At 31.2% G+C, this 27,213-nt stretch overlaps 1 protein-coding gene across 1 annotated transcript in view; it reads left to right on the top strand.

The window, feature by feature from the left end:
• Window positions 1-27,213, top strand: part of LOC124357184 — a 183,003-nt gene that overhangs the window by 137,600 nt on the left and 18,190 nt on the right. The window contains exon 3 of the mRNA XM_046808705.1: window positions 24,983-25,105. Coding sequence (XP_046664661.1) covers window positions 24,983-25,105 — 123 coding nt within the window. The remainder of the gene's footprint in view (window positions 1-24,982; window positions 25,106-27,213) is intronic.

The raw sequence follows: 27,213 nt of genomic DNA, 5'->3' as shown, positions 1-27,213 counted from the left end.
AGGGAATAATATTTTTAACCCTCTAACGCTTTTAAATATTTATAATTTAAAAATGTAAAATTTATGATGATAAAACAATAGTTTTAAACTTTTATTCCAATACCAAATAGATAGGTTTTAATTTGACTTACTCCACTGAGTATCCCATCGAATGATTATTTCGTTATGGGCTTTGTGATTGTGTAATATTAGACTTAATATCATCTCTCTTCACTTAAAAACGCAGGAATATGCCTAGTTAAGAATTATAGAGAGTATTAAATTAATAAATCATGTAATTAATAATTAAATAGAATATATAGTTGAGACAATTGTTATTCTAAGTGAGAGTAGGCTTATACTCAACCCAGCTACTCAGAAGTTATAGTTTTAAAACAACTGACACTATTGCTATACTGAATGAAACTTTACTTGTAATCAGCCCAGCTACTTAGAAGTTATAGTTTTAAAACAGTTGAGACTACTTCTCATTCTTCACTTAAAAACGCAGGAACATGCCTAGTTTTGAATTATAGAGAGTATTAAATAAATTATATATATATATATATATATATATATATATATATATATAAATTTAATTTGTATAAACATTGAATCTCTTGAATCATTGGAGCAAGTACTTTTTGCGATTCAATGTTTATAGAAATTAAATTAAATTAGGCTATTGCCACTTATACAAATTTAATAAACTTAAATAAAAGTCATTTGACAGGTATTTGGTCTTCCGATCATATGTTAGTTTGGTTATTTAAACACATATGTGAAAGAAACAGCCAAAAATACAAAATAATTGAATCGTAAAAAGTAACGGCTCTGTGGTGTAATGGTAGCACATTCACCCGGCAAGTGAGAGATCCGGGTTCGAGTCCCGGTGGAGCAAGTACTTTTTGTGATTCAATGTTTATAAAAATTAAATTAAATTAGGCTATTGCCACTTATACAAATTTAATAAACTTAAATAAAAGTCATTTGACAGGTATTTGGTCTTCCGATCATATGTTAGTTTGGTTATTTAAACACATATGTGAAAGAAACAGCCAAAAATACAAAATAATTGAATCGTAAAAAGTAACGGCTCTGTGGTGTAATGGTAGCACATTCACCCGGCAAGTGAGAGATCCGGGTTCGAGTCCCGGTGGAGCAAGTACTTTTTGTGATTCAATGTTTATAAAAATTAAATTAAATTAGGCTATTGCCACTTATACAAATTTAATAAACGTATATATATATATATACGTTTATTAAATATATATATATGTATATATATATATATATATATATATATATATATATATATTTGACTTTTGTTTGATACACAGTGTCTACTGGGGAAATGTCGACAATAGTAGACATCTATCTCAGTGTCCAAATAGATAAGGAAGACACCGGACTGTTGTGTAATAAACTCTATGTACAGGGGGAAGGTCCAGAATATCCCCAATTTGTCTCATTGTACAAGAAAATACGAAAGACATACCGGACTGTTATGTAATAAACTGTGTTTACAGAGGAAAGGTCCAGAATAGCTAATATTTATCTCAGTGTCCAAATAGATAAGGAAGACACCGGACTGTTGTGTGATAACCTCTGTGTACAGGGGAAAGGTCCAGAATAGCCCCAATTTGTCTCATTATACAAGAAAATACGGAAGACATACCGGACTGTTGTGTAATAAACTCTGTGTACAGAAGAAAGGTCCAGAATAACCGACATCAGTCTCAAAGTTAACGAAGCTTGAAACGGAGAATTGTAGCAAATATGTTCCATTTTTATAGTGTTTTCCTTGGGAATTCTTCGTAGCAACATAGGAAATAAAATTATATTGATTAATATTTTTACTGAAATTACACGTTATAAATCCTGTAAGTGTAAGTTTTATTACAATCTTATTTAGTTTTAACGGCATTAATGTTACGGCTAATTACTGGGACATCAAATATTGTCATGTTTTCCATTTTTATTAAATAGCAACTGCGTTGTATTTAATAACGTGTATAGAATATGCCTACGTTTAAAATATGAGCGTTTTCTGCATGAAATACTTTAACTAAACACTACTTCAATTAAATTCATTTCATGTGTCATGTTATTCCCAGATATCGGCGACTAGCTAAACGTTATAGTTATATACTTCATGTAACACCACAGAGACTAGGATTGAATCCTGATATGGGCATGACATGTTTTCATGCTTACTGATACAACTCTACCCTGAAATATTGTGAGATATTCTAAATATACACTTCCGGGCTCGTCAAGATCATCCATTACAGTGTATTTATGATTTCAATAGTTTATTTTATTAATTGAAGAAACTTGAAACGATCACGTTATTTTAGATTTCAACTAACACTAAACGAGCGTAGGTATAATTTATTGTTCATCACAATTTATAATTGGTTTGACAGGTTTCTCGTTTAGCTACATGCATTTCACAGTTTCCCATTAACACAGGTTGCAAATTGCCATGGACAGGTCGATGCTGACTTATGGGATGTACAGGCCATATTATAAGCCAATAACTTGTTCATCCTTACTCGAAAGACTAGTGAAGGTGAAATGGTGAAAGTTATATTGAATTTTTAATGTTTATCGTGGGAAAACGTGTTTATTGGTACCTAATTCCCTATAAAAGTTGTTTTGATACAGTGTAATTCCCATTTATTAGTTTTTGAGATTACAGTTCTGCTAAACTACTTTAATTATGCTTATTAAGTTTTCATTTTAACTCGTAATTAGATATTTAAGAGCATCGCCAAAGAATCACTTTAAAAATTAATAAATAATTAAATATTAGTTTGTGTAAATTAAAATTTAAACGGTCACGAATACTACATAATGTTGTTACTTTAATAAAATTCTGTATGTCTACCAATTGAAACCGGTTTATAAAAAATTTTAAAAATATATACATTTTAAATGTTGCTGAAAATTGTGTTTTCAATTTTCTAGGTGATATAAAGAGAAAATCATACTTTGAAAATGTGATGGCAATGACTCATAAAGTTTTAAGAGAAATTGTATAAATATATTATTTTTGGGTTAGCGTTAGCGAAACTTGCCACTTAAGGGGCTGGAAATATTTAATTTCTCGAGAATGAACTGATATATAGACTTAAAATTTGGCATTAATCCAAATTTATCTACAGAAAACATAGATTTCGATGTTCGATGATAGCATGGTACACGTCTCTCTATGGGATTTAGCTAAGCGTTTGCAAAGCTTATAACTCTACAACTTTATTTTTTTTATTTTGTTAAGCTACCCTTATAAGTTTTGATAATTAACTTTATAATTTCTATTCTGTCAGTTTATATGATTGTATTTCTATTTATCACGGGATATTTCAAGAACAGACTTTTTCATGTATTATTTCTACATAGACACCATAGTGTTTAATGGTACCATCTGTCGGACAAGTCAAGAATGCGATGTATGATGACCCACGTTTGCCCATTCAATTGATCTGAGCGTCATTAAAGAATATTCATTCAACATTCTTTTTTGTTGAAGTAGGAGCTATAAATATTTCTTTAGTGTTTGTTTATTTGTCTGTCTATTCACAGGACATCTAGATAATGAAATGAACAAGATAATAGTAATGTTTTACACAACTCAAGGGAAAATGTTTATAAAATACGATGTTACCTTGTACCATATACTATCAGAGATAAGAAAAAATCATTATTACCACTGAATTAACAGAGTTACTTATAACTATTAGTAAGAAAAAGTATCACAAAGAACCATTGTTTCTTGCAAAATGTAGTTAATCTATTTGGAAATGAAGCATTCAGAGATATAGGGTCTTGTATTTTGTTAGTGAAATTTCTATTTCAGTACATAATCATTCTTTAGTTTTATTTCGTACACAAATAGTGCTGGTATCTCCCTAAGCCCGGACCATCAATGTAAATGGGTTGTTCTGCATCACACGAGATTACATTTATAAAGTATTCATCTCTACCATATAACATGAAATAGTCTCAAGTTTATACCCAATAATACTATTACACTACTACTTTGTCTGGGTTAAATCTATAATAGAGATGGAATAACTCAACCAACGTATTTAAAAAACATACCTAAATTGACAAAATTAAATCGTGAATGTGCTAATTTATAAACTATCCAGAATACTTTAAATATGTAACTTTTATAGATTTGATAGTAGTAAACTATCTAACGTGACAATGCTTACGCTGTTAATAGAATTGAAACCACTAAACTAAATTACCAAGTGATAAAAATATTTTAATTTCACACTCTTACACAAACAGGACTCTAACAAATTTAATTACTTTACTAACTAATATACTAGGGCCATAAAAATAATTTGTGTTGTCTTAAAACGATAACTTATGAGCAAGTGGGCCGAGTATAAGCATATTACACTCAGTATAGCAATAGTCTCAACTATTTTAAAACTATAACTTTGGTGATTGGACGTGGTAAACTTTTTAATGGTAGGTTCTTTACAAAATTTATCCTTATCCATATATCCGAGTGTATTGAAACGTTCTAGAATCTTTAAACTTAGTACATATGTTCGATCATGTTGGTATTAGGAAGAATTTTATTGATCTTCTGGTCAAAAGGAAAAGAGCAGCAATGTTTAAGATTCCTAACATTTTACTTTTATTTTATGAATTTGTATGATGGCAACTAGAAAACGTAGCATAGAATAACCAAATTAGTAAACCATGAGATTTCGGTGTATCTCATCGGTTAACACTTTTCAATAAGTTACGTACATACTTTATCAAATTACTTTGCTGAATTGGTTAGTTATATATAAATATTGAAAACTTTACTCCTAAAATATTGTTACATTGTGGTTTATGTCTGATATTAAAGTTGTATTTATAAATGTTCGAGTCATAAATCTCAATCCTGCATATAAATTATAAGAATATAAGTTCAATTTTTAAATGTCATTGAATCTAGACAGAGATTTTAAAACACTTTTGTATTTTATAATTATATTAAAGAGATAATAGACAGAGGCCTATCAGGAGTTCTCGAGTGAGTGTAAACACAATTTGGCTTTAAAACTGGTTTATATTTCTCAAACATCCATAAGAGGGGTCCATAACAATTAAACGTGATAGGCAGGACTGCCAAGTACAATTCTTATGGAAACTTATAATTAATTTTCCGTTTCAACTGAACTTTCCGCTACGAAAGTTTAAATTACTTTCATCAAATTGTCTGCTTTTAATGTTTCGTTTCCAACTTCCAGGTCATTATAAGACTAGGTTTTGTTATCATTATTAGGTTTTATATTTATTACTCTTAAGGGTGTAATATTTTTAAACCTGTAACGCTTTTAAATATTTATAATTTAAAAATGTAAAATTTATGATGATAATACAATAGTTTTGAAACTTTTATTCCAATACCAAATAGAGAGATAGGTTTTAATTTGACTTACTGAGTGATCTCTAGTCCCATCGAATGATTATTTTGGTATGGGCTTTGTGATTGTGTAATATTAGAGTTATTACGAGTATCATCTTTCTTCACTTAAAAACGCAGGAATATGCCTAGTTAAGAATTATAGAGAGTATTAAATAAATAAATCTTTAGACAAATTGAGACAAACAATCTTTGAGACAATTGTTATTCTAAGTGAGAGTAGGCTTAGTTTTAAAACAACTGATACTATTGCTATTCTGAATGAAACTTTACTTGTAATCAGCCCTGCTACTTAGAAGTTATAGTTTTAAAACTGTTGAGACTACTTCTATACTTAGTGAAAGTATGTTTATACTCAACCCAGCTTCTTTTGGTGGTCGGGTAGTTTAAATAAAGGCCCATACTATTGGTAATAACATGTATCCCGTTATTCGTTTCATTTTTTTATCCCTACTAACCTTCGTGTCCGTTTATGCTGCTGTCATGATTAAATATATTTATTAATTTATATACATACCCCTTTGATGTTGCAACTGAAGAGGAAAGCAGATACTGGTTCTTGAAACGTCAGGTTTTGTCATAACCAGAACAATCGTAAATTCTTGGTTATAAAAATTCCATAAAAATAATTCAATTCTTTTCGTGTAGACATTAACTTTATTTAGTGAAATTCTTGGTATGTTGGATCATATGAACTGTTTAGTCATAGAAATTCCAAGAGATGTAACAAGATATATACCAGAACTGCAGAAACTACACCCATCCCAAATTGTGAAAGTATAGTGACTAAAATGGAGCCAATACTGTAGGTACCACCCTTTTCCTATCTTTCCTTTACCTATGTTTTCTTAAAAATATCCTCGACTTCATCGTTATTGTTGTTGACTTTATATACAGTAAATCAATAATAAGATATGTTTAGCTGAGCTATTCCTATCTATTGTATTCTATCCTGTCAAACCAGCGATAAATAACATTACAGCAGATATCACATCTATAATGAGATACAGTTGTAATCCTGAGATGGAAAAATTGATCAAGATAGAACTATGTCAAACAGTAATCCAGAAAGGTAATTTACTGCAAGGAAGGGAGATACTTCATTTAACGGACTAAAAATTATCCAGGTGCAAATATTAACTGTTTTCATATCCTTATCAAATTAAAAGCACTTGCTGACGCGGGGCAGTGATGATCATGAGTACAATACCAGAGGGCGAGATTTGTTTATATCTGCGCAGCACAGGCTCCAGGCTTACGAAGCTCTGCCATCTGAGGTCGGGGCTAAACTGTTCAACAAGCCGCCCTTAGACTTGCGTGTTGACAACCGGAAACCACTGTTTATGAGAAAGCTAAACCGCCTACTGGTGCAAGGAGCCTACTACTCTGTTGGTGAGTTGGCGGATCCTGAGGATTAATTAATTCTGTTGGGTTAGGGGTGCCTTTATTTGTATCACTTTAGCTTTTTACCCTGCTAACTCTTTGCATTCTTTGTTTACAATTATAAGTATCATACAATTGAATTTTATAATTTTTATGGGTACTTATTTGATAATGTTAGTAATATTCTTATTTATTCTAATATATACTACGCATGCTATGCAATATTGTAATTTCTTACGGCAATAAAGCTGTTATTATTATTATTATTATTATTATTACTGTTATTCGAACCAATATTTATTAAAACAATTTTTATTCGAGCAATGGTTAAAAGATTAAAAATATAAAAAATCTTTATTTATTTATATATATATATTAAACAATAGGATTGTATTTTACAGTTTATATTATAAGTTACAGTTTTTATAGGATTGTTTTTTATATACAATACATACTTCAAAGCAATAAACATATTTAATCAGTTATAAGAGTTTTAAGATTGTTTTATTTTCAAAAATTAAAAGCCTTCCAAATAAAAGTGTTCAAACGTTATTTAATTGTTTGACTTAAACATGAATCAAAGAATTATATCCAATAAAAAACTCTACAAAGTAAGTTTATACGTACATGTTAGTGAAATTATATAACGATTCCACCCGTTTGCTTCATTCAAATCAATTGTTTTGAGGTTATAATGTGTGCAAAATAATTGTGTACGGAAAACAATAAAAACAATCCTCATCAACACTCAAGTATAAAACTAATTGTTGCTGTAAGCTTTAACTATGTTTACAAATTCTCTCAATAAAATTTTCATAACTTATTCAGTTAATTTAAATATGTTGAGAAATAAAATATTTCATAAAGTAAAACAGTTTATAGGGTTATATAATACCGTATTTAGTGTAATAAAACAACATCAAACTAATTTTAATGACCATAACTTATTTAAGAGTACTTAGTTTCCAAATAAAATTACAATTACTGATCAGTATGTTTCATTATAATTAAAAATTACTTTTTGAATTACAAATTGAAAAAAGAATATGCACCGGATTAATTTTGAGCCAATCAGTAATCAACGAGTCTAGGGTTTTTATAAAATAGGTGGTTGATGGACATAAAAACGAAGATTGTCAACGGCAAGTAGTTTCTGAAGTTGGCAAGAGTATTAGCTATTGTCGTAAGTTTCGAACAATCTTAGAGCTGTCTTGGACATCGATAACCCTCGAGTTTGTGATATCGGTCCTTATACACATCGACGAACTACTTCTTCTCATATGGGAGGAAAAGTGAATCATAATACAGGTCTGTACCTGGAAGAAAAACATTACAAAAACCATGGGACTTCAGACAAACATATTTATCTAAATTTATTTTAATGAAGGAAGGACATATAAAAAATGTGTACACACTCACAAACACATAAAATTCTTCCAAAATTCCGGACGGGCCTAGTATTTTCTACCTAGTCGTAGCATTTTCTTATTCACTTAGTCTATAGGAAATGATAATGCTACGTAGTATTTTCTTCGAGCATTTTCTATTTTTTATTCACACCACCCATTGTCTCAAAGACCCCAAGTTTGCTAAAGTAATATTCAATTCACAATATTGAGGTAAAGAAGCAGAGAAGAGCACCACTCTTGTCATGAGCGTTTGAGATCGTTCCTTCAAACGAAATAAAGATTATAAGGAACCAAGAACAAACTGAAATTTAAAGTAAAAGACATCCTAAGACTGAGTTCCATTGCCTAGCAGTTGAAGAGCAAGTTATCACTTAGTTTATGGAGTCAGACAATGGTATTGCGTTTACAACACGATTGATACATTCTGGGACTTTCTACTCCGGATTGCACCGAATTCCTCCACAATGATTATTGAAAAAGTAAGTTCTCGTGAAAAAACCGTACAATAAACTGTTATGTATAATTTTAATGAAGTTAATAAAATGGCTTTGAAAGGTATGGAAGGTTTGGAAACTTTAATAATGTTATCCAGGCAATATATTTGGCTGAAATTCAGCGAAGTTTATCATAATGAGCTGTAAAAATGTATTTCTGTCTCTTTATGTTTCTGTATGTCCACAAGATATCTCGTAAACAAATAACCCTTTCGAGTAACTTGTGAAAACCATTGATTACCACTATAAAACGCAAAAATACCGGCATAACTAACGAAGGAATTATTTAAAGTTAGGTTATATCACTATAAAAGTAAGTTTATGTTTGAACAAACACTAAGGAAACAAAATAATCATGTGGATATAATTGCGATATAACTGTATATGATTATGGGAAACACAATTGCTCAAAATGTACGCATTACTTAGTCTAGAAGACACATAATCCGTAAGGTAGCTGAGTTGTTTATTGCTTCTATGAATGCAAAGGATGCAAATATACGTTTTAGTTCTATCGAATGTAAAATTGTACTGTAGTATTCGTGTACCATAAAATTGTACTATATATTCGTGTCATTATAATGACACGAATCAATTACATGAATCTTTATAACAAATTATTGCATATCGGAAAATTTTAAGTAATATTTATATATTGATGCATGGAAAAAATTACATTTGTTAAGCAATATTCGCCAACTAACAGCTAGCCGTGGATATGCACAAGATCTCATATTGAATAACAGGTACGCTCTAGGCATATACTGAATCGATATGATGAAAATGTAGTTCAAAGATCAATGGTTTAAGGCCCTGGAGTCGGAGAGTAAAACAGTTTTTATGAGCCGCAACGAAAATAAAGAATATCTCTGTACAACCCCATAACCGTTTATGAATGGTTCCAACAATTTCAGTAAAACATGAACTATAATTGGACATAGTGGAGGAAAACTAAGTCTGTGTAAATCATATAATGTAATATGAATTTTAACTCGAGTTGTTAGGTACATATTATTTCACAACGAAATGTTACAAGGATAAGAATCAAAAAGATTTACCACTGGCTGTTATTTCAGGTTTAGCGCATGAAGATGCAGTTCTAAATAAAACTAACTATACTTCACACGTCATAGTATATTTTACCATAAAGCTCGATACAAAAAGATACAAACTTTAGCCTTGTTAGCTTACTTTTGCCAAAAATGTCCATTCCTTGTAGCCTAATTCCAGTCTCTATTTCTACTTACATTCTAAATTATTATAAGTGTCTTAGTAACATTGTTGCTAAAAATATTTAACATATAAAGATATGTTGTTGAAACTTGAATCTAGGACTACGTATACCCACAATTTATTTAATCTAAAATATAAAAATGTTATCCTCAAATTGGTAACATTTTAAAATAAACATAGCAAATCCCAAATTATTTAACTATACTGATATTAGCAACATAAATACTATCTGAAGTAGGTATTATTTATTTACACATTTCTTAGAAGCTAAAAATTATTACAAATTCTTACTAATTATGAATTAAGGATCTATTATGATATAAATAGTTCATTTTTAATATATTACCGACCAAGGATTCAATGATTGTCATATATTATTTGTGATCTTCAAATATTAAACTGGCTATTATCGAAGTTGTAACAATAATTGATTTAGGCGTCTCATATTAGTTATGTACGTGTATCCCTGCATTCGTCGTCTCACCTCACGTCTAATATACTAATATACTTCAGACTGTTTAAATTATCATTACGATAAGTTCTTCTTAACACCTCAGAAACATTTAAAAATTTGTTTTATTACAAAAAATTCAATTTAGTCCAATTATGGGTGGCCTATATTAAAAGAGCTAACGTGGATACTATATAGAAGTACATTACACAAGCTCGTGTGACATGTGGGAAACCCACAACCGGCCCGTTTCAAATTCTGGAGACACCCAGAGCACCCTACCCCTGAGCCATTTAATTAATACAGAAAAACCATTAACAAAAAGTATTCATTGGCTTATTTGATTGAGAAGTGGATTTTTTTTTAATTTGGATTGCTTTCTCCTAAATTTATAAAAATATTATATACATTTCTAATTGCTTAATTTGAAAAGTTTGTGTACGCTTAAATTTTGTCACTGCTACGCATTTACTTTATATAAGGTGTGTTATAAGTTTATTGTCATAGTGACAAACGGCAATAAATATTTACCAGCTTTGATGCAATCACTGCCATTTTTGTACGTTCAACCATTAACTAATAACTAAAACAACCTCATAAATGGTTAAAAGCAATATGTGAAAATTCTGTCACCAATTAAATTGTTCAATTTCACTTAGAAAATATTTAGAGCTCTATATATTAAGAGAAAACTAAGGAAATCGTAGGACTATTTAGTTGTGGTGTAAAATTGTTACCGATATCTATTATTGGGTATTAAACCAAATCCATGTGTTTCAAAACTTAAATATCAATTTTTTTTTAATCCACCCCTCCTGTTTATGTTTGTTTTATAAATTGACAGACCGAATGTCCTGTCCTATTTAGATTTGTTTGCATGTTTAACTATAATATAGTGTTTAAAATGGTTATCAAACGTGTTATTAGTTTATTATACAATTTCTTAACACAGTAATTTATCATTAAAACCATTAATCTTCCTGTGGATTAAAAAATTGCCAGGCCCCAGACGGCATGAATATATTTAATTATAATCAGTTTTTTTTTGGGTGTCAAGAAGACTTGGTGTTATTATCCTATCACAGAATTTCCTCTCTTAAGGCAATACAATAATTTATTAAAAAGTAACCATAATTAAGTGCAGTAAAGAATTCCTTTATTAAAGTATAACCCAAATAACAATATAAACATAGTTCCTTGATATCAACCCCCGCGACCACTCAGTCTTATGTTACTTATAAGACTAAGACTACCACGTACAATTTAAAGTGTCCAATCTTAAAGAATATGTAATAACTGGAGGCACAATATGCGGTAGATTATTACTTAGCTTCAGTTTAGAAGACAAAAACGAGAGATTTATTTACGGGGAATTTCGATAGCCCTGGTAATCTGGTCAGCTTTGCACTGCGGTCAAACATAGCAGATTGAAACACGTAGAATTTGGACACTGCTGGTATATGGTCAGCTTAGGCACAGCAGTCTATGAGGTAGATTTTATCTACGAATAATTTGGACTCTGCTGGTGTCTGGTCAGCTTGCGCACAGTAGTCAAACACTGCAGATTTTATCTACGAATAATTTGGACTCTGCTGGTGTCTGGTCAGCTTGGGCACAGTAGTCAAACACTGCAGATTTTATCTACGAATAATTTGGACTCTGCTGGTGTCTGGTCAGCTTGGGCACAGTAGTTCAAGCACTGCAGATTTTATCTACGAATAATTTGGACTCTGCTGGTGTCTGGTCAGCTTGGGCACAGTAGTCAAACACTGCAGATTTTATCTACGAATAATTTGGACTCTGCTGGTGTCTGGTCAGCTTGGGCACAGTAGTCAAGCACTGCAGATTTTATCTACGAATAATTTGGACTCTGCTGGTGTCTGGTCAGCTTGGGCACAGTAGTCAAACACTGCAGATTTTATCTACGAATAATTTGGACTCTGCTGGTGTCTGGTCAGCTTGGGCACAGTAGTCAAGCACTGCAGATTTTATCTACGAATAATTTGGACTCTGCTGGTGTCTGGTCAGCTTGGGCACAGTAGTCAAACACTGCAGATTTTATCTACGAATAATTTGGACTCTGCTGGTGTCTGGTCAGCTTGGGCACAGTAGTCAAACACTGCAGATTTTATCTACGAATAATTTGGACTCTGCTGGTGTCTGGTCAGCTTGTGTACAGTAGTCAAACACTTCAGATCTATCTACGTATAATTTGGACTCTGCTGGTGTCTGGAATTTGTACTCTGCTAATTAAGGTAAATTGTAAATTGGAGTGACAGATAGAGTAAAAATCTCTTTAAATTGAGCTAAGTTTGTGGCGTGTTAACGTTAAAGTTTTGAATTTTCAATGAATAATTAATTTTTGTTACCATGGAAATAATTTAAACTAGATTGTTGTAATTTATATCTTTTATTAAAGACTTATTTACCCAGCTGCCTTTAATACAGTTGAATGCTAAAAATGAACTCGAATTACTGCTTATGTAGTAAAGAGTCAGAACAAATACTTTTCTACCGGCTACTATGACTCTTCTCTTAGTTGAGTAGAAACTGTTCATACAAAATATCGCTTTTAGTCAAAACAGGTTTTATTCAACAATATGGGTGATACTGTCTTCTGAATGGTGCACATAAAAACCAAACCGAATAATTACCATTTTCAGTTGATTATAGTATATTTAACTTCTATAATTTACATTTACAGATCGAATTGTATTAGATTGTATTTGTATTTGAGTTGTAAAGTTGTTCGTGTCAGTTTATAATTGGAAACTAATACGTAACGCGATTAATGGAAGTTACGTTTATTTAGTTATAAATAATTTCATACATACAAATATGAATATGTATATGGTAAACACACACACAGACACATGTATTTCTATGTCTGATATTGTAAACATTGCAAAGCACCCAAAATACTGTAGCTTATTTGATTACGAAATATTTAGGAGGCAGTTACAGATGGCTAATTGGAATGATGTTTATGATGTAAATGATGTTTATTTATGTGTTTCTAATTTTTCCAAAATTTATAATGCCTGTTATGTTACCTCCTGCAAACTAAAAATGTTAAATAGTGTACTAGGAAAAGGATGTTAAATAGGAAAAGAAATGTGTGGGTTACAGATCAACTAATTAGATTAATTAATAGGAAGAATAACTTGTATAAAATGTATTGTATAAATAAATGTAATTTAGTTTTAAGGGATGAATATAAAATTTTTTCAAAATATGTTACTGGACAAATTAGGAGGGTTAAAGTGAACTATTATTCTTCTCTTATTGGTGGCTGTAAAAGGGTGACCCGAGAAAATATTGGAGTGTAATAAAAGAAATTGTAAAAAATAAAAACAAGTCTCTGAGTGATACTAGAGTTGAGGGTTGGTTGATATCAGTGGTAATGAATTTGAAGTTGCTAATGAATTTAATAAATACTACACATCTGTAATTTTTAAATTAAAGTCTGAAGCCTTTGGAAGTGATCTCGTTTTGGAGAGTTTTAATGAAAGTAATGTTTTGATTAATAGTTTTGATTGTACATATGAAGATGTTGTAAATGTTATTAATTTAATTAAAAACAAGCGTAGCACTGGTATTGATGGTATCAATATAATGACTATCAAGCAAAACCAAAATATATTTGCACCCCTTTTTTACTGTATGTTTAAAAGATCATTAGAACAGGGAAGGGTGCCTGACGAGTTCAAGATAGCCTCAGTAGTCCCTATTTTTAAATCAGGCGTCACCTCAGATGTATAGGCCAATGCATGTAAGTAGTGTGTAGCTAAAATTTTTGAGATTTTAATTAAAAACAAAATTGTTGATTATTATTGCCAAAAGTCACTTTTTTCTCGTAACCAATATGGGTTCCTTCCTGGAAGAGGAACAGATTTAGCTGTTGAAAGACATATTAGCTCGATTGTCAATGAGTCAGATAAATATAAATATATAGTGGCTGTTTACCTTGACTTTCAAAAAACATTCGATGTACTAGACATAGACATTTTATTAAATAAATTCGGATACTATGGCTTTAGTGGTTTGGCTCTCACATAGTTGAAATCTTTTTGTAAAGGGGGGAAGCAGGTTGTTAAGATTTATAATGTTATGAGTGATCCCTTAGAATTGTACTTTGGCACAGCTCAAGGTGGAGTTTTAGGGCCGATTATTTTTTTAGTTTACATAAATTACCTGTTAGTCTTGGAAATGTATTCATCCATGTATGCCTATGCTGACGACACTGCACTTGTGTGCTCTGCCTATAATAAGCAATCACTACAGATAAAAATTAGAAGTGATCTGCATAAGGTTTCGCAATGGTTGTCATCTAATCGACTTTTGATTAATTTTTCTAAATCTAAATGTATAGTATTTTTTTACTATCACCTCACCAATGAGCAACATAGACATGAGTTTAATTTATTTTGTCATAAACATCAGTGTATTTATAAATTATACTTGTAGTAACATTGAGGTAGTAGATTATGTTAAATATTTAGGGCTGTACATAGATAACCGTCTTAAATGGGACCATCACATAGACTTTCTGTCCAAGAAGTTGAGAAAGGTTAATTTTATGTACTCTACCACTTAAAAACTTTTGTAAGAAGCGACCAGTTAAAAAATGTTTACCTTTCATGGTTTGAAAGTCTCATTAGGTTCGGATTGATTCACTATGGTGGAACTTATATTACCTATCTAAATAGTGTAATTATGAATCAAAGACATGACTTAAAATAATATACGATGTAAGACGCATGAAGAGGATGAGCTACCTTTTTTCCGAAAATAATATATTAACCTTTAAACAACTATACCAATACTCTGTAATATTGTTTGTTCAAAAGTTTATTGGTCAATTTGAATTTATGGAAAATAATAGAGTGACAAGATCTGGTCAGAACTTAGTACTAAAAATTTCGTTTGTAACCAAGGAATCGAGTCGGCATCAATTTTGTTATATGGGTCCACAATTTCTTACGGCATTGTGAGCCGAGCATTATTTTTAAAAGGAAACCTAAGGTAAAATTAAAAGCACTGGAATAGGTCAAGAACTTTCCTCTTGATTGATAATATAATTGGTATAACGGAATGTCTTGTCTTTGTTATATAGTATATAGTTAAGAATGTCATCTTATTGTAATGTTTATATGTATTTATTTGTTATATAGCTATTTATTGCACTCATATTATCACTGAGTCTGGCTTGGTTGACGCTCTGTATCTGTCTTATAGTTTATTTTTATTGATTTATTATTATATCATGCACTGTTTGTTTGCTCTGTAAATGTATTAATTTATTTATATATCTAGATTGTTAATATATTCATTTATTTAAATTGTTAATATGTATTTGATTAAATTAATTGTTTTTATATTTATTTTTCTGAGTTGTTAATATATTTTTTGCTTATATGAATTGTTATTATATTTATTTATCAAAGTTATTAATGTATTAATTAGTATGCATTGTTAATATAATAATTTGTAAAATTATGAATTTGGGTAATTATGCATGAAATGCAATATGTGTTTTTTTGCTATAAATTTTACGGTATGTAGTAATAATTAGTTGATTTTAATAAGAATCTAGGCACCAACTGCGCCCCCGCACGTGCAGTTCTGCGCCTTGGGGGATGAAAGTGTATGTATGAGATTGTAATGTATTTTCCTGAATAAAGTGATTTTAAACTTGAACATGTATATGTGTTTAATATTTTTTTTTCAACTATGTACTTCCCACAAAGCAGGTCAACCAGTCAATCATGCAATAAAATAATTAAATCTCCTGTAACAAACTCAAAGTAACCTTATATTACAGCAATTACTTAAACAGACAAATAAACAAACTTGATCATTTCCCTGAAAATAATGCTAGCACCAGATGTGAGACACAAAAATCGTATGTTAAAGTGTTATATGTGGCGAATGCAAATTTTGCATACATTTGCCTTGCCCTTACCGATTTCCGCTGAATAGCATAACTTCTACTATATATTTCGTTACACAGATCATTGCAAAACTTGAGTGTGGTTCTGTAAGTATAATGAATTGAGTTTGGAGGAGACCGCTCTCTCACATTATTGCTGTCGTACGATCTTAGCAAACGTTTACAGCGTCATTTCTAGCTTTTGTTTATTGGAATATGGTTACAGTTTATCAATATACAAATGTATCACTAGATTGTAAACTAATCTTATTTACAGACGTTGATACGTTTTGTAAGTTATATTCGTATAAGTGGGGACATGGATCTAAGAGAAACATCTTGTTTCAACAATATTTAATATAATAGACCCGCGATCTGAAACCATCTTACCTCGTATTGCCACCGTTGGCTGAAATAAGGATCAGATGAAGATCGAATCTGCACAGAAGGCGATCTTCCGAGAATGGTGAAGTTTCCACATCCAGATCTGATTGGCACAGCTGTGCTAAAAATATATTCCATTTTCTGCTGTTCTAGCTCGTCGTTTGTGGCTTTTTCTATAAACCGTTATCTGAATGGTCCAGAATTACCAGTAAATACATAATTTCCGAACCACATTAGAACTCCGAGATCCAATAAAGAGATTCATTTAGAAAGTAATTTCATGTCAATGTTTTAAACAAACTATTTTACGGCAAATGAAAACGGTACGTAAAGAATGTCCGCGTAACTTAGTCTCAGCTTGTTTTAAGTGGGGCTTTATTTTTCTCGCGTGTTGCAGACTCGTGTCTCAGATATGTTATAGCCGCTGATTCTGCAAGGGTTATTGGTTATTGGTCGGATGTTATTGGTCATTGTGGGTGTCTGCAAGTGAATTTTAACCTCATAAAAAATTTAATGTAAAAGGTTCCAGAAAATAATGATTTGACCAATTTATTAGAATAGTTAAAAAATAGTATAAAATTAGGTTGAACGGAATGACTAAAGCAACCTTTTTAATGAGTGGATAATGAACAATTTTTTTTGTATCCATATAAATTCTTTTTCAATTCATTTTAATTATACAAAGCAAACTTTTTATCAGATTTGAATAAATCGAATAGCAGTCGCAATTGTTTACCGAGATGTAGTAGTCCAGGAGTCAAGAACGAATGCTATAAAAAACAAGCACTATAGTTTTTCTTCAATACTATTAGCTATTACTAAAAATATTGTTATACTATTACTAAATACTACTACTATACTATTACTAAACTACTAAATATTACCATACTATTACTAACCCACTAAATATTACTATTATGTTATCAAAATATTTCGACTGAATAAGTCCTCTATAAATACCGACTTGCTGAAAGTTGTGAGTTGCTAATGTCTGCAAGTGAACTGATCGCATAAAAAGGAATATAAGCATTTGTATCTATAATGTTAAAAAGAAAGTTGTACCTGTCAAATTGTGTATCTTTTGAAAAGTAATTCAAATTGTATCTCGTTCGTAGACTATATATATCACAGATTAAAAGCTGCAATGTTGAACTAAGACGAAACTAATGCTACTCAGTAATTTATTTTGTAGTAGTTTTCTATAAGAAGTAAGTAATAACAATATTCCAGCCATGCGCAAATTTTTATTTCAAGCAGTATTTCATAAAAAATTCTCCAAAATTAAGTTTATAAATCAATAATGTCACGTGATTATCAAACAACTATAAAATGTTCAGCTTCTCAAGGTAATACGCCTCCTTACAGTTGAGGTTGAATATTCCATTGTTGAATAAGAAATAAATTAAAAGAAAGGAGACTGGCTTCGGTGCTCCATTTATTGGGCTTACGTCAGCTTTGGCTTGAATGGTTAAGGGCTTCAATTTGCAACTGATTACTGCCATTGTATTTGTCTCTTGGTTTGTAACTTTACATTAATAGCAATGAATTCTATTGTGTTTCTTGATTTTTTTTTTAAGAAATATTTTTAACATTGTGTGACAAAATGCAGCAACATTAAAATATTAAAATGTGATAAGCTATTACAATATTAGATTTATTATTTTCTATTTAATTATACAAATGCTTTGAGGATCTCGCTAAGACGCAACTGTCATACTGTATTTCTAAAGTTGGACGATCAGTTGGGATCCCTGTCGCAAACTCAAAGGACAGTAATCCCCTTAATCCACAGTTTTAGTTTGGTCAACTTTAAATTAGTTTGTTGTCAAAGCCTCTTATCCATGTCGTAACATATGCATCAAATGTCTTTTTCAAAATTCTTGTCCTACGCGAATTATTGTGTGCTTACTTTTTAATAACTGGACATGTAGCACACAAAATAATGTTGTTGACTTCATTCAAATAAAATTACTGGTACCGCCAGAGTTTACATGAATTGATTTAATCCAAATAAAAGTATTTCTAAAAAAGTTTTCATAAATTGACTTTCAGTTTACCCTTATTGAGGGTTATTTTACTGTTTTACATGCAGGTTTCTAATCTTACGTGTGGAAGAATATTTCTTTAACTACGGCTATTTTACTCAAAGAATACAGGTATATTACTCCTATCGATAGCACAAGCACAACCACTGGACCATTGCAAACCACTTTTCATAAAACTAGAATTGCAAAATGTTATTAACCTATATATATTTGACTCAGTATTATACATTATGAAACATATTCAATCTCAAACTTTTAGCAGAGATCTACATAGCCATAATACCAGAAATAAAAATAATATTGTAATGCAACATTGTAGGCTCAGCAAAACCCAAAAAAGTCATATTTTAATTTCCCAAAAGATTTACAACAAATTAATAGGCCTAGGTAATAAGTATTCTGTAAATATTTTTAAAACTAAGCTATATAACTGGTTAATACAGAACCCATTTTATGAACTTTCTGAGTTTTTTAGTATTAATGATATATATTTCTAGATTGTCCAATTGCATATTCCAATTTGTTAATCTAGTGGTTTAAAGCTTTTATCTGTATACTGCAAATATGTTTTATTTAACATCAAATCTAAAATATATGTACAGTATTTTTATGTATTTAGAGTAATATTTCTTTTGACTATGCCACTTAGGTGTATTTATGACTTTGTCAATGCATTTTGTAAAATGACAATAAACATTATTCTATTCTATTCTATTCTATTTAGTAGTTAGATTACACTGAGGAATGTAACAACAAATTGGATTTTAGGAGTGAAGATGTATCTTTGTAATCCTCCTATGTTACGGCAGATAAGTGTCTCCTGTAGGAGTGGGAACTCATCTGCCACTTTTGCTACGTGCATGCATATATAAAATAATTTATATTCACCTCGGTGGCGGCACTGAAAGAAATATTGTTTACCGCCATGTTTTATTGTCGTCACACTGATCTCCGTATTGTGTCGCTTTGTCTTCTCGTGTGAAGTGGGGGAGGGCTTCAATGTTTTACTGCTGATTTCCCTTCTCTCTTTTTCCTTCTCTTCAATGTTCGATATGGAAATAGGACGAAAGTGCTCCTCTTTACATATTTACCAACTTTTGCTCTTTGCTTTACATGCATTTTCCAATAGTATGAAGAAAGTGTCTTAAGAATGTCTAGGTGACTGTCACAGGAAGATATCGTAATAAAAAACCCAATTCCAGACGGTTTAGTTTTCGCTTTAAAAGGCCATTAGATCCTTTATATCGGATAACAAAAGTTTGTAAGGTAAATTGTTATTAATGAGTAGTTTCTTAAATTAAAACAGTTGGCGCTTTCTTAAACGTCAGTGGGCGGAATTCTAGAGTTGTAAAAGGCTAGTGATTAGTAATTACTCTTAATTTTACAATATTGTTAGAATATTTCATGATTGTTGGTTCATTAGGATCTAAAATTCCAGAATTTAACACAGTAATGTGTTTGGGGAAGAATCCTTGTGTCAAAGTATCCAATATGATGCACATAGGACGTAAATAAATAATTCAGTCAGTAATATTTTAAGATTATAATAAGTTGTAGGATTTAACTACTTATTTGACCTACTATGTTAAGATTATGTACTTGAGAATCACGCCCAATTTCATTGTAATTTATGACCACAGTCTTAATAAAACAGTAAAACAGTATAGGCAGACTGATGAAACATCCCGTGCTGCGAATTACATAGTAAACCTCATGTCCTAAGTCATAAACTGTGCACAATAAAGGGCAACAACAATAACTCCGTGAGATGACCGTCATTAGACTGTAGCCATAAACCCTTACAGGTACTACATACAGGTATAGTACGACACGAGAACACAATACTCCGGCCACTCCACTGTCTACTTCAACCGGTTGTCTTCAAATTCCACACAGATCATCCTTTCTAACTTCTCTTGTATGAATTCGTTGTCTAATGAAATCCAAGGAATATTGGTATTAGAGATTTCTACGAATATTCCAGTTTAATAGTTCGTTTGGAGGAGGGGGCTCATTAAAAATATGGAGTACTACAATCTTTCAGGTTAAATATATTATTGACTAATTTTTAAATTGAATTTTAAACTTGTAACGAAGAACTCTAAACTTTGTCTTTCTAAAAACTTTCCCTGTTCCATATTCTAGGTTTTAAGTTAAAAAATCAATACGAAGGCACGCATAGCACATCAGTTTAGGAATTAACTTTAACCACGATAACATTTCTACGCGAACAGCCAAATTATTTTAATTGCGCCTAGAAGCCTCATAAGTACAAAATAAACAAAACACAAATCTAAAATCATGTCGTATTTATTTAATAATTTTATATATTTCACAGAACTCACCTATTATAATCACTGTCTCATGACGAAATTTCCAAGAGGATGTTTTGCATTTTTTCTGATTATAAACCCCAAAATACAAAATCAACATTATCCCTACATACATTGAAAACTACATTTGGTCAAAATATAAAAGGTTTTGGAAGAAGTGTATCTTTCTATATTGTATTTATCGGAATAGGGGCAAACTTTTTTTAAATATATAATTTATAAGTAAGTTTTATTTTATGACTGAGGAATAACTTTGGTGTATGTTGATAGAAATAATGAAACAAATTTAAAAAATCTTTGCTTCAGTTGATTCATTACCTTTTGTTGATTTTTATTGTTTTGATTCAAAACTAACCATCAAAAAACTACAAATATAAGATAATGTTCTTAAGAAAATAGAGAGCTTTACCAAGCTGTTGTTTTAAAATATTGAAATAAAATTTCATGAATTATTCTTTATAATAATATTGTAAAAATCATACAAATAGCCTAAATTAATGAAAATAAATAGATATTTAATTAATAGAATCACACAAATCATGCAATGAATATTTCTTGTTTTATGTCAAATATGTAAGTATGTATATTCATAGACGATTATCATTTGCAAGAATAAACGTATATTTTATCATCTGTTTTATGTCATTCAAATCTAATTGATATGATAATGACGTTTTGGTTATATCTTTACATTATTTAAATTGTTTTAATTTTTCATTTCACGAACAATCTTTTTGAAATGCGCGACATTTTTCATTTAACCACTACGTCACCTGCTTGTACAGTACATACTCATACAAGATTACAACACTGCAACGTAAACAGTTAGAAATGTCAAAACGGCTACCTTATAGACAGACCGAGAACGTAGCGTGCTGTAATGAAGTTAATTTGATGTTTACGTTGTCTCGTGAGACACCTTTTACAAGTATTGCCCGTGGGCTGCCATTAAATGGTATACTTATAAGCTGAAAGTATTTAACACATTCTACATTGAGGTTTACAATTTTCTCTACAATATAGTGATAAACCAATAGCACTGCGAATATATATTCCAGTTAAAAATAATTACAACACGCTACTACACATAATTACCAAGGTGATAATAGAAAGTGTAAAAGATAAAAACCGTGTAATTTGTTCCAATATTTAGATATGTCTACTAACTTTGTAGCATGAATTATTATGTAACACGAATAGACTGCAAACAGATCTTGAAAATAGTTCAATTCTATGTACAATTTTATTATTATTCAGTTCCAGTTCTCAGTAGAATACAATCTTCTGTAGCCAGTGGAATTCAGTCCAAGTGCAATGGTAAAGATAGCTTGTAAGCCGTAAAAAAGAAGTACCAATCTGGTCAGATTAAATCTTTGTCCGGTTTTCATGGTGCTTGGGTTTGATAATGTTGTAAAGCTGAGAGGTGCTAAAAATCCCTCTGCAGTGCTCTGCAAGATTCGTTTTGTTGGGAGCGGCGCGGCGAGGCGTTGCGTTTAAGTGACAATTGGCTGTAAGTGTTTTCTACTGGCTAACTAATCACTCGATCTATAATTAGTGACTACATTTCGTGGAACTTGTGGTACGTTGACCTGTTTAAACTACGTTCACGAATATAAACATCTACAATGCATAGTTTAAAATAAAGAGGAAGCTTGAATTATGAATGAAATTTTTACGCCCTAACGTATTTTAATATAAATATATACAATGAACTAACTGTTTTTCTTGGCTTCGCACGCTGTTTGAAAGCTTTTCCCGTTTATGAGCACTTATGGTTAAACTGAATTATATTCCCAACGCCAATGTAGAATTTACCTTGTTGTCACGATCAAGAAAATCTGTCAAAAGTGTATGATAATAGCTATTGTACACGTACATGTACTTTATTATAAAATGGTCTATTACTCAAACTTTAAGCGCAACCATAAATGTATTTTAGGGACAAATGTGCATCAAAACTTAGCACCTTCAAATCGGTTTGGCAATTTAGTATACGTAACTGTCTCGTAATTTCAGTTTACATAGTGCAGGCGCTTTGATAACCTATATTTTGCAGCGCAGCCTGGTGGTGACTTACATCAATGGGCATAACATATGAATCTTCTACGTGAAAAAATACATACAACATTACATAATTTCAGAATCGGTCAAATAATCTCTGTGTCTAACTTGTGGTACGTTGACCTGTTTAAACTACGTTCACGAATGTAAACATTTACAATGCATAGCATAAAATAAAGAGGAAGCTTGAATTTTGAATGAAATGTTTACGCCCTAACGTATTTTAATATATATTAATACAATTAACTAGCTGTTTTCCACGGCTTCGCACACTTTTTCGTCAGCTTTGCCGTTTATGAGCACTTATGGTAAAATTGAATTATATTTCCAACGCCAATGTAGAATTTACCTTGTTGCCACGATCAAGAAAATATGTCAAAAGTGTATGATAATAGGCATTGTACACGTACAATAATACATTTTGTAATAATGTACTTTATTATAAAATGGTCTATTACTCAAACTTTAAGCGCAACCATAAATGTATTTTAGGGACAAATGTGCATCAAAACTTAGCACCTTCAAATCGGTTTGGCAATTTAGTATACGTAACTGTCTCGTAATTTCAGTTTACATAGTGCAGGCGCTTTGATAACCTATATTTTGCAGCGCAGCCTGGTGGTGACTTACATCAATGGGCATAAACATATGAATCTTCTACGTGAAAAAAAATACATACAACATTACATAATTTCAGAATCGGTCAAATAATCTCTGTGTCTAACTTGTGGTACGTTGACCTGTTTAAACTACGTTCACGAATGTAAACATTTACAATGCATAGCATAAAATAAAGAGGAAGCTTGAATTTTGAATGAAATGTTTACGCCCTAACGTATTTTAATATATATTAATACAATTAACTAGCTGTTTTCCACGGCTTCGCACACTTTTCGTCAGCTTTGCCCGTTTATGAGCACTTATGGTAAAATTGAATTATATTTCCAACGCCAATGTAGAATTTACCTTGTTGCCACGATCAAGAAAATATGTCAAAAGTGTATGATAATAGGCATTGTACACGTACAATAATACATTTTGTAATAATGTACTTTATTATAAAATGGTCTATTACTTAAGCTTTAAGTTCAACTATAAATGTATTTTAAGGACAAATGTGCATCAAAATTTAGCGCCTTCAAATAGTGTTTGGCAATTTAGTATACGTAACTGTCTCGTAATTTCAGTTTATATAGTGCAGGCGCTTTGATAACTTATATTTTGCAGCGCCGCCTGGTGGTGACTTACATCAATGGTCATAACATATAAACCTTCTACGTGAAAAATAAGTATACATTCAACTTTTCATAATTTCAGAATCGGTCAAATAATTTCTGAGTCTATAGACATACAGACAAACATTCATTTATATATAGACTCGTAAAGATGAATACAAAATATGCCCTCAGTTTTTTGAAGCAGTATAGTACGGTTACTAGTGGAATTCAGTATGGAGTGAAAGTATTTAAATAGTTTGTAGATGCCACACCATGTTGCGCCCTCTAAGGATACACCCAACATTTAAAGTATGTGGTTTATTTAATTCTTGAGGTATTGTGCGAACAGAAAAAAAGAGAAATCCAGGCAGGCTGAAGAGAAATGGTGCCAGCCTACTCAGCCAAACCACATGGTTACAAATGCATCGTTATAGACCTCATTTCCATTTTTATAAAAATAAAAGTTCGTCCTTGAGTTTTGCAGCTCCTCGAGTATTAGGCTTCGCTAACGAATAGAAAATTGCGATTGCTTACGAATAAAGATCTAATACATGTAACGTAATACAAAGCATTAGTTCTCTAGTTTCTGGTCACTATCGTCATCGAGTCTGTGTTGTCCAGGTGGAACTGGTGGATGTTCACTTCGGCACCGGAACCGACACGCTGCAGGATCCGTACCGCTTTGCCGACCAGCTAGCAGAGATTCAACACTGTCATCAGGTCTCCAGAGGCTGCTTCTTCTTGGTAAGTCACCACATATTCAACTCCATTTCGATAAGTCTGCTTAGCCATACTATGTTTCTAACCCGTGACAACACCTCTTCGTGGTGAAGTAAAACATAAACGTGCTAATAAAAATTATAAATTATGCCATTTTCATCAATTAATCTCTAAATTACACGGCATTTATTGGTAGTCATAATTAATGAAAATCAGTCTTAACGATAAATTTATCTTACCTTAGTCCGAAGGAGTTTTAACAGGCGTTATAACCGATGAATTAATTTGCCTTTGCCGTACATCTTCTGAAAGTAGTTAGTTATTTTTGATGAGGTTTAGTAACGTTAGGACTATCTTGACGCTTCCTCCAACTTTGTGTGAATGGCTGGGTGTAAATTTCTGTATCATCTACAGCATCTAGGGTCCCATTGTAACCGCCTTCATTGCTCACACGTCCCTTCCAAATACCCTGACTGTCACGTTCAAGTTATTTAATTTCAGTCGGTTATTGATTTATGAGAGAAATATGTAAGAGTTTTAATTTTAAAGCAATCATCTGTTTGTCAAGGAAGAGACTTTAGTGAGATGTGATTAGTTGAGAAATAGTTACAGAACTAACTAGTAAACGTATAGTTCTCTTTGACCCCTTAATTTCTAAAGTATAGTTCATAGCCACAGATTGGGTATAGACATTTTATAAAAATGTTATATATGAACAAAATTACTTTCTGGAATTAAAACTGAACACAATATTTACCTGAAGTATTTTATTTGTAAAACTTATGACAGTTTTTATTTATAAATGATTCGATGTTGCTATCAAAATATAATAATATTCTTTATTTACTACTTGGCTTATACAGAGATACTTGTTAAATGATCAGTTTTGAGAGAAAGACAGTGGGGGGGGGGGGACATGAGAGAGATACCAAACTGTGAAGTGCGGTTATTGGGATGATTCAATCGCAAGTTGAGAACGTGTTAGTAGTATCAAGTCTGACTGTTCCCGGACTGCTTTTAGATGACAACTAAGATGATGCTCACTTTACAGCAGTTGAAGTTGCCCCTGATTCCCTGAAAAAATTAAATATCTGCGAAATTATATTATATGTAATTAATTATCAGTGTTGTTTATGTTAAGCTAATGTAATATTTTTTTAACTACTTACAAATGGGAAAAAATATTATACACCGTTTGGAGAGTAATACCAAAGACACCATTATGAAAGATAAAAATCAAGTGATTTATCAATATATAATATATAACTATAATATAAGTAGTTACTTTTTTAAGACAGAATTGTTATACATTTACAAGATTTACATTTAACCACAACATTTCCCGAAATTCTTTTAGTTCTTAACGTCTTGTTAGTGAAATATAATCATAAAGAACGTGAGCTATAACAGTCACGTATGCAGTAAAACCGAAGTGCGGGACGAATTAACGTGCAAAGTTCATAACCTAAAAATACGCTATAAAACCTATTTATGGCTGTACGCATTGTTAAGCAATTTTGAAGGCCGTTTTCATGATTCGTTCATGGTAAAAAATTGTATTTGAAATTTTGGCTACGTAGGTTGTAGTTCATGCATTTAATTGTGGATGAATGGATTGTAAATTATAATACAATTTATAATTTTTTGTATTCAGCTTAAAACTCATGCTCACTTTACTCTTAAACTAATAATAAATAGGTTTCAGATAACACAAACTATCAAAGAATGATGTACAAAAACGTCCCAGTTATACATATAAGTTATAGTCTACCATTGGCGTCTAGCTCGTACCCTAATGATCTCTTGCAAGTTGTCTCAACAGTCCATTCTCGGAAAAAATCTTATTTTTTATTTTATTTCCAACACTCATTTTAGGTAGTACAAAATAGTACATTATTCAAAATAACTACTAAATCGGTATGCTTAATAAGCTTTCCTATTTAACTAGGAATCACATTTTTTTCTCCTTAGCAAACAGCCCTATTTTGTAGCATACATATTAACAAAAGGCAAAACCACTAACCATAACCAATAACATAGCAATACATTATATGAATTAACAAGTTGAATTATAAGAAATACCAAAATAAATTATAAATAACACCAACAATAGTAAACTATAAGTAACAACA

This window comes from Homalodisca vitripennis, chromosome 3 (assembly GCF_021130785.1).
Source record: "Homalodisca vitripennis isolate AUS2020 chromosome 3, UT_GWSS_2.1, whole genome shotgun sequence".
NCBI classification, from domain to species: domain Eukaryota; kingdom Metazoa; phylum Arthropoda; class Insecta; order Hemiptera; family Cicadellidae; genus Homalodisca; species Homalodisca vitripennis.
This window is presented reverse-complemented; position numbering and strand designations above follow the sequence as displayed.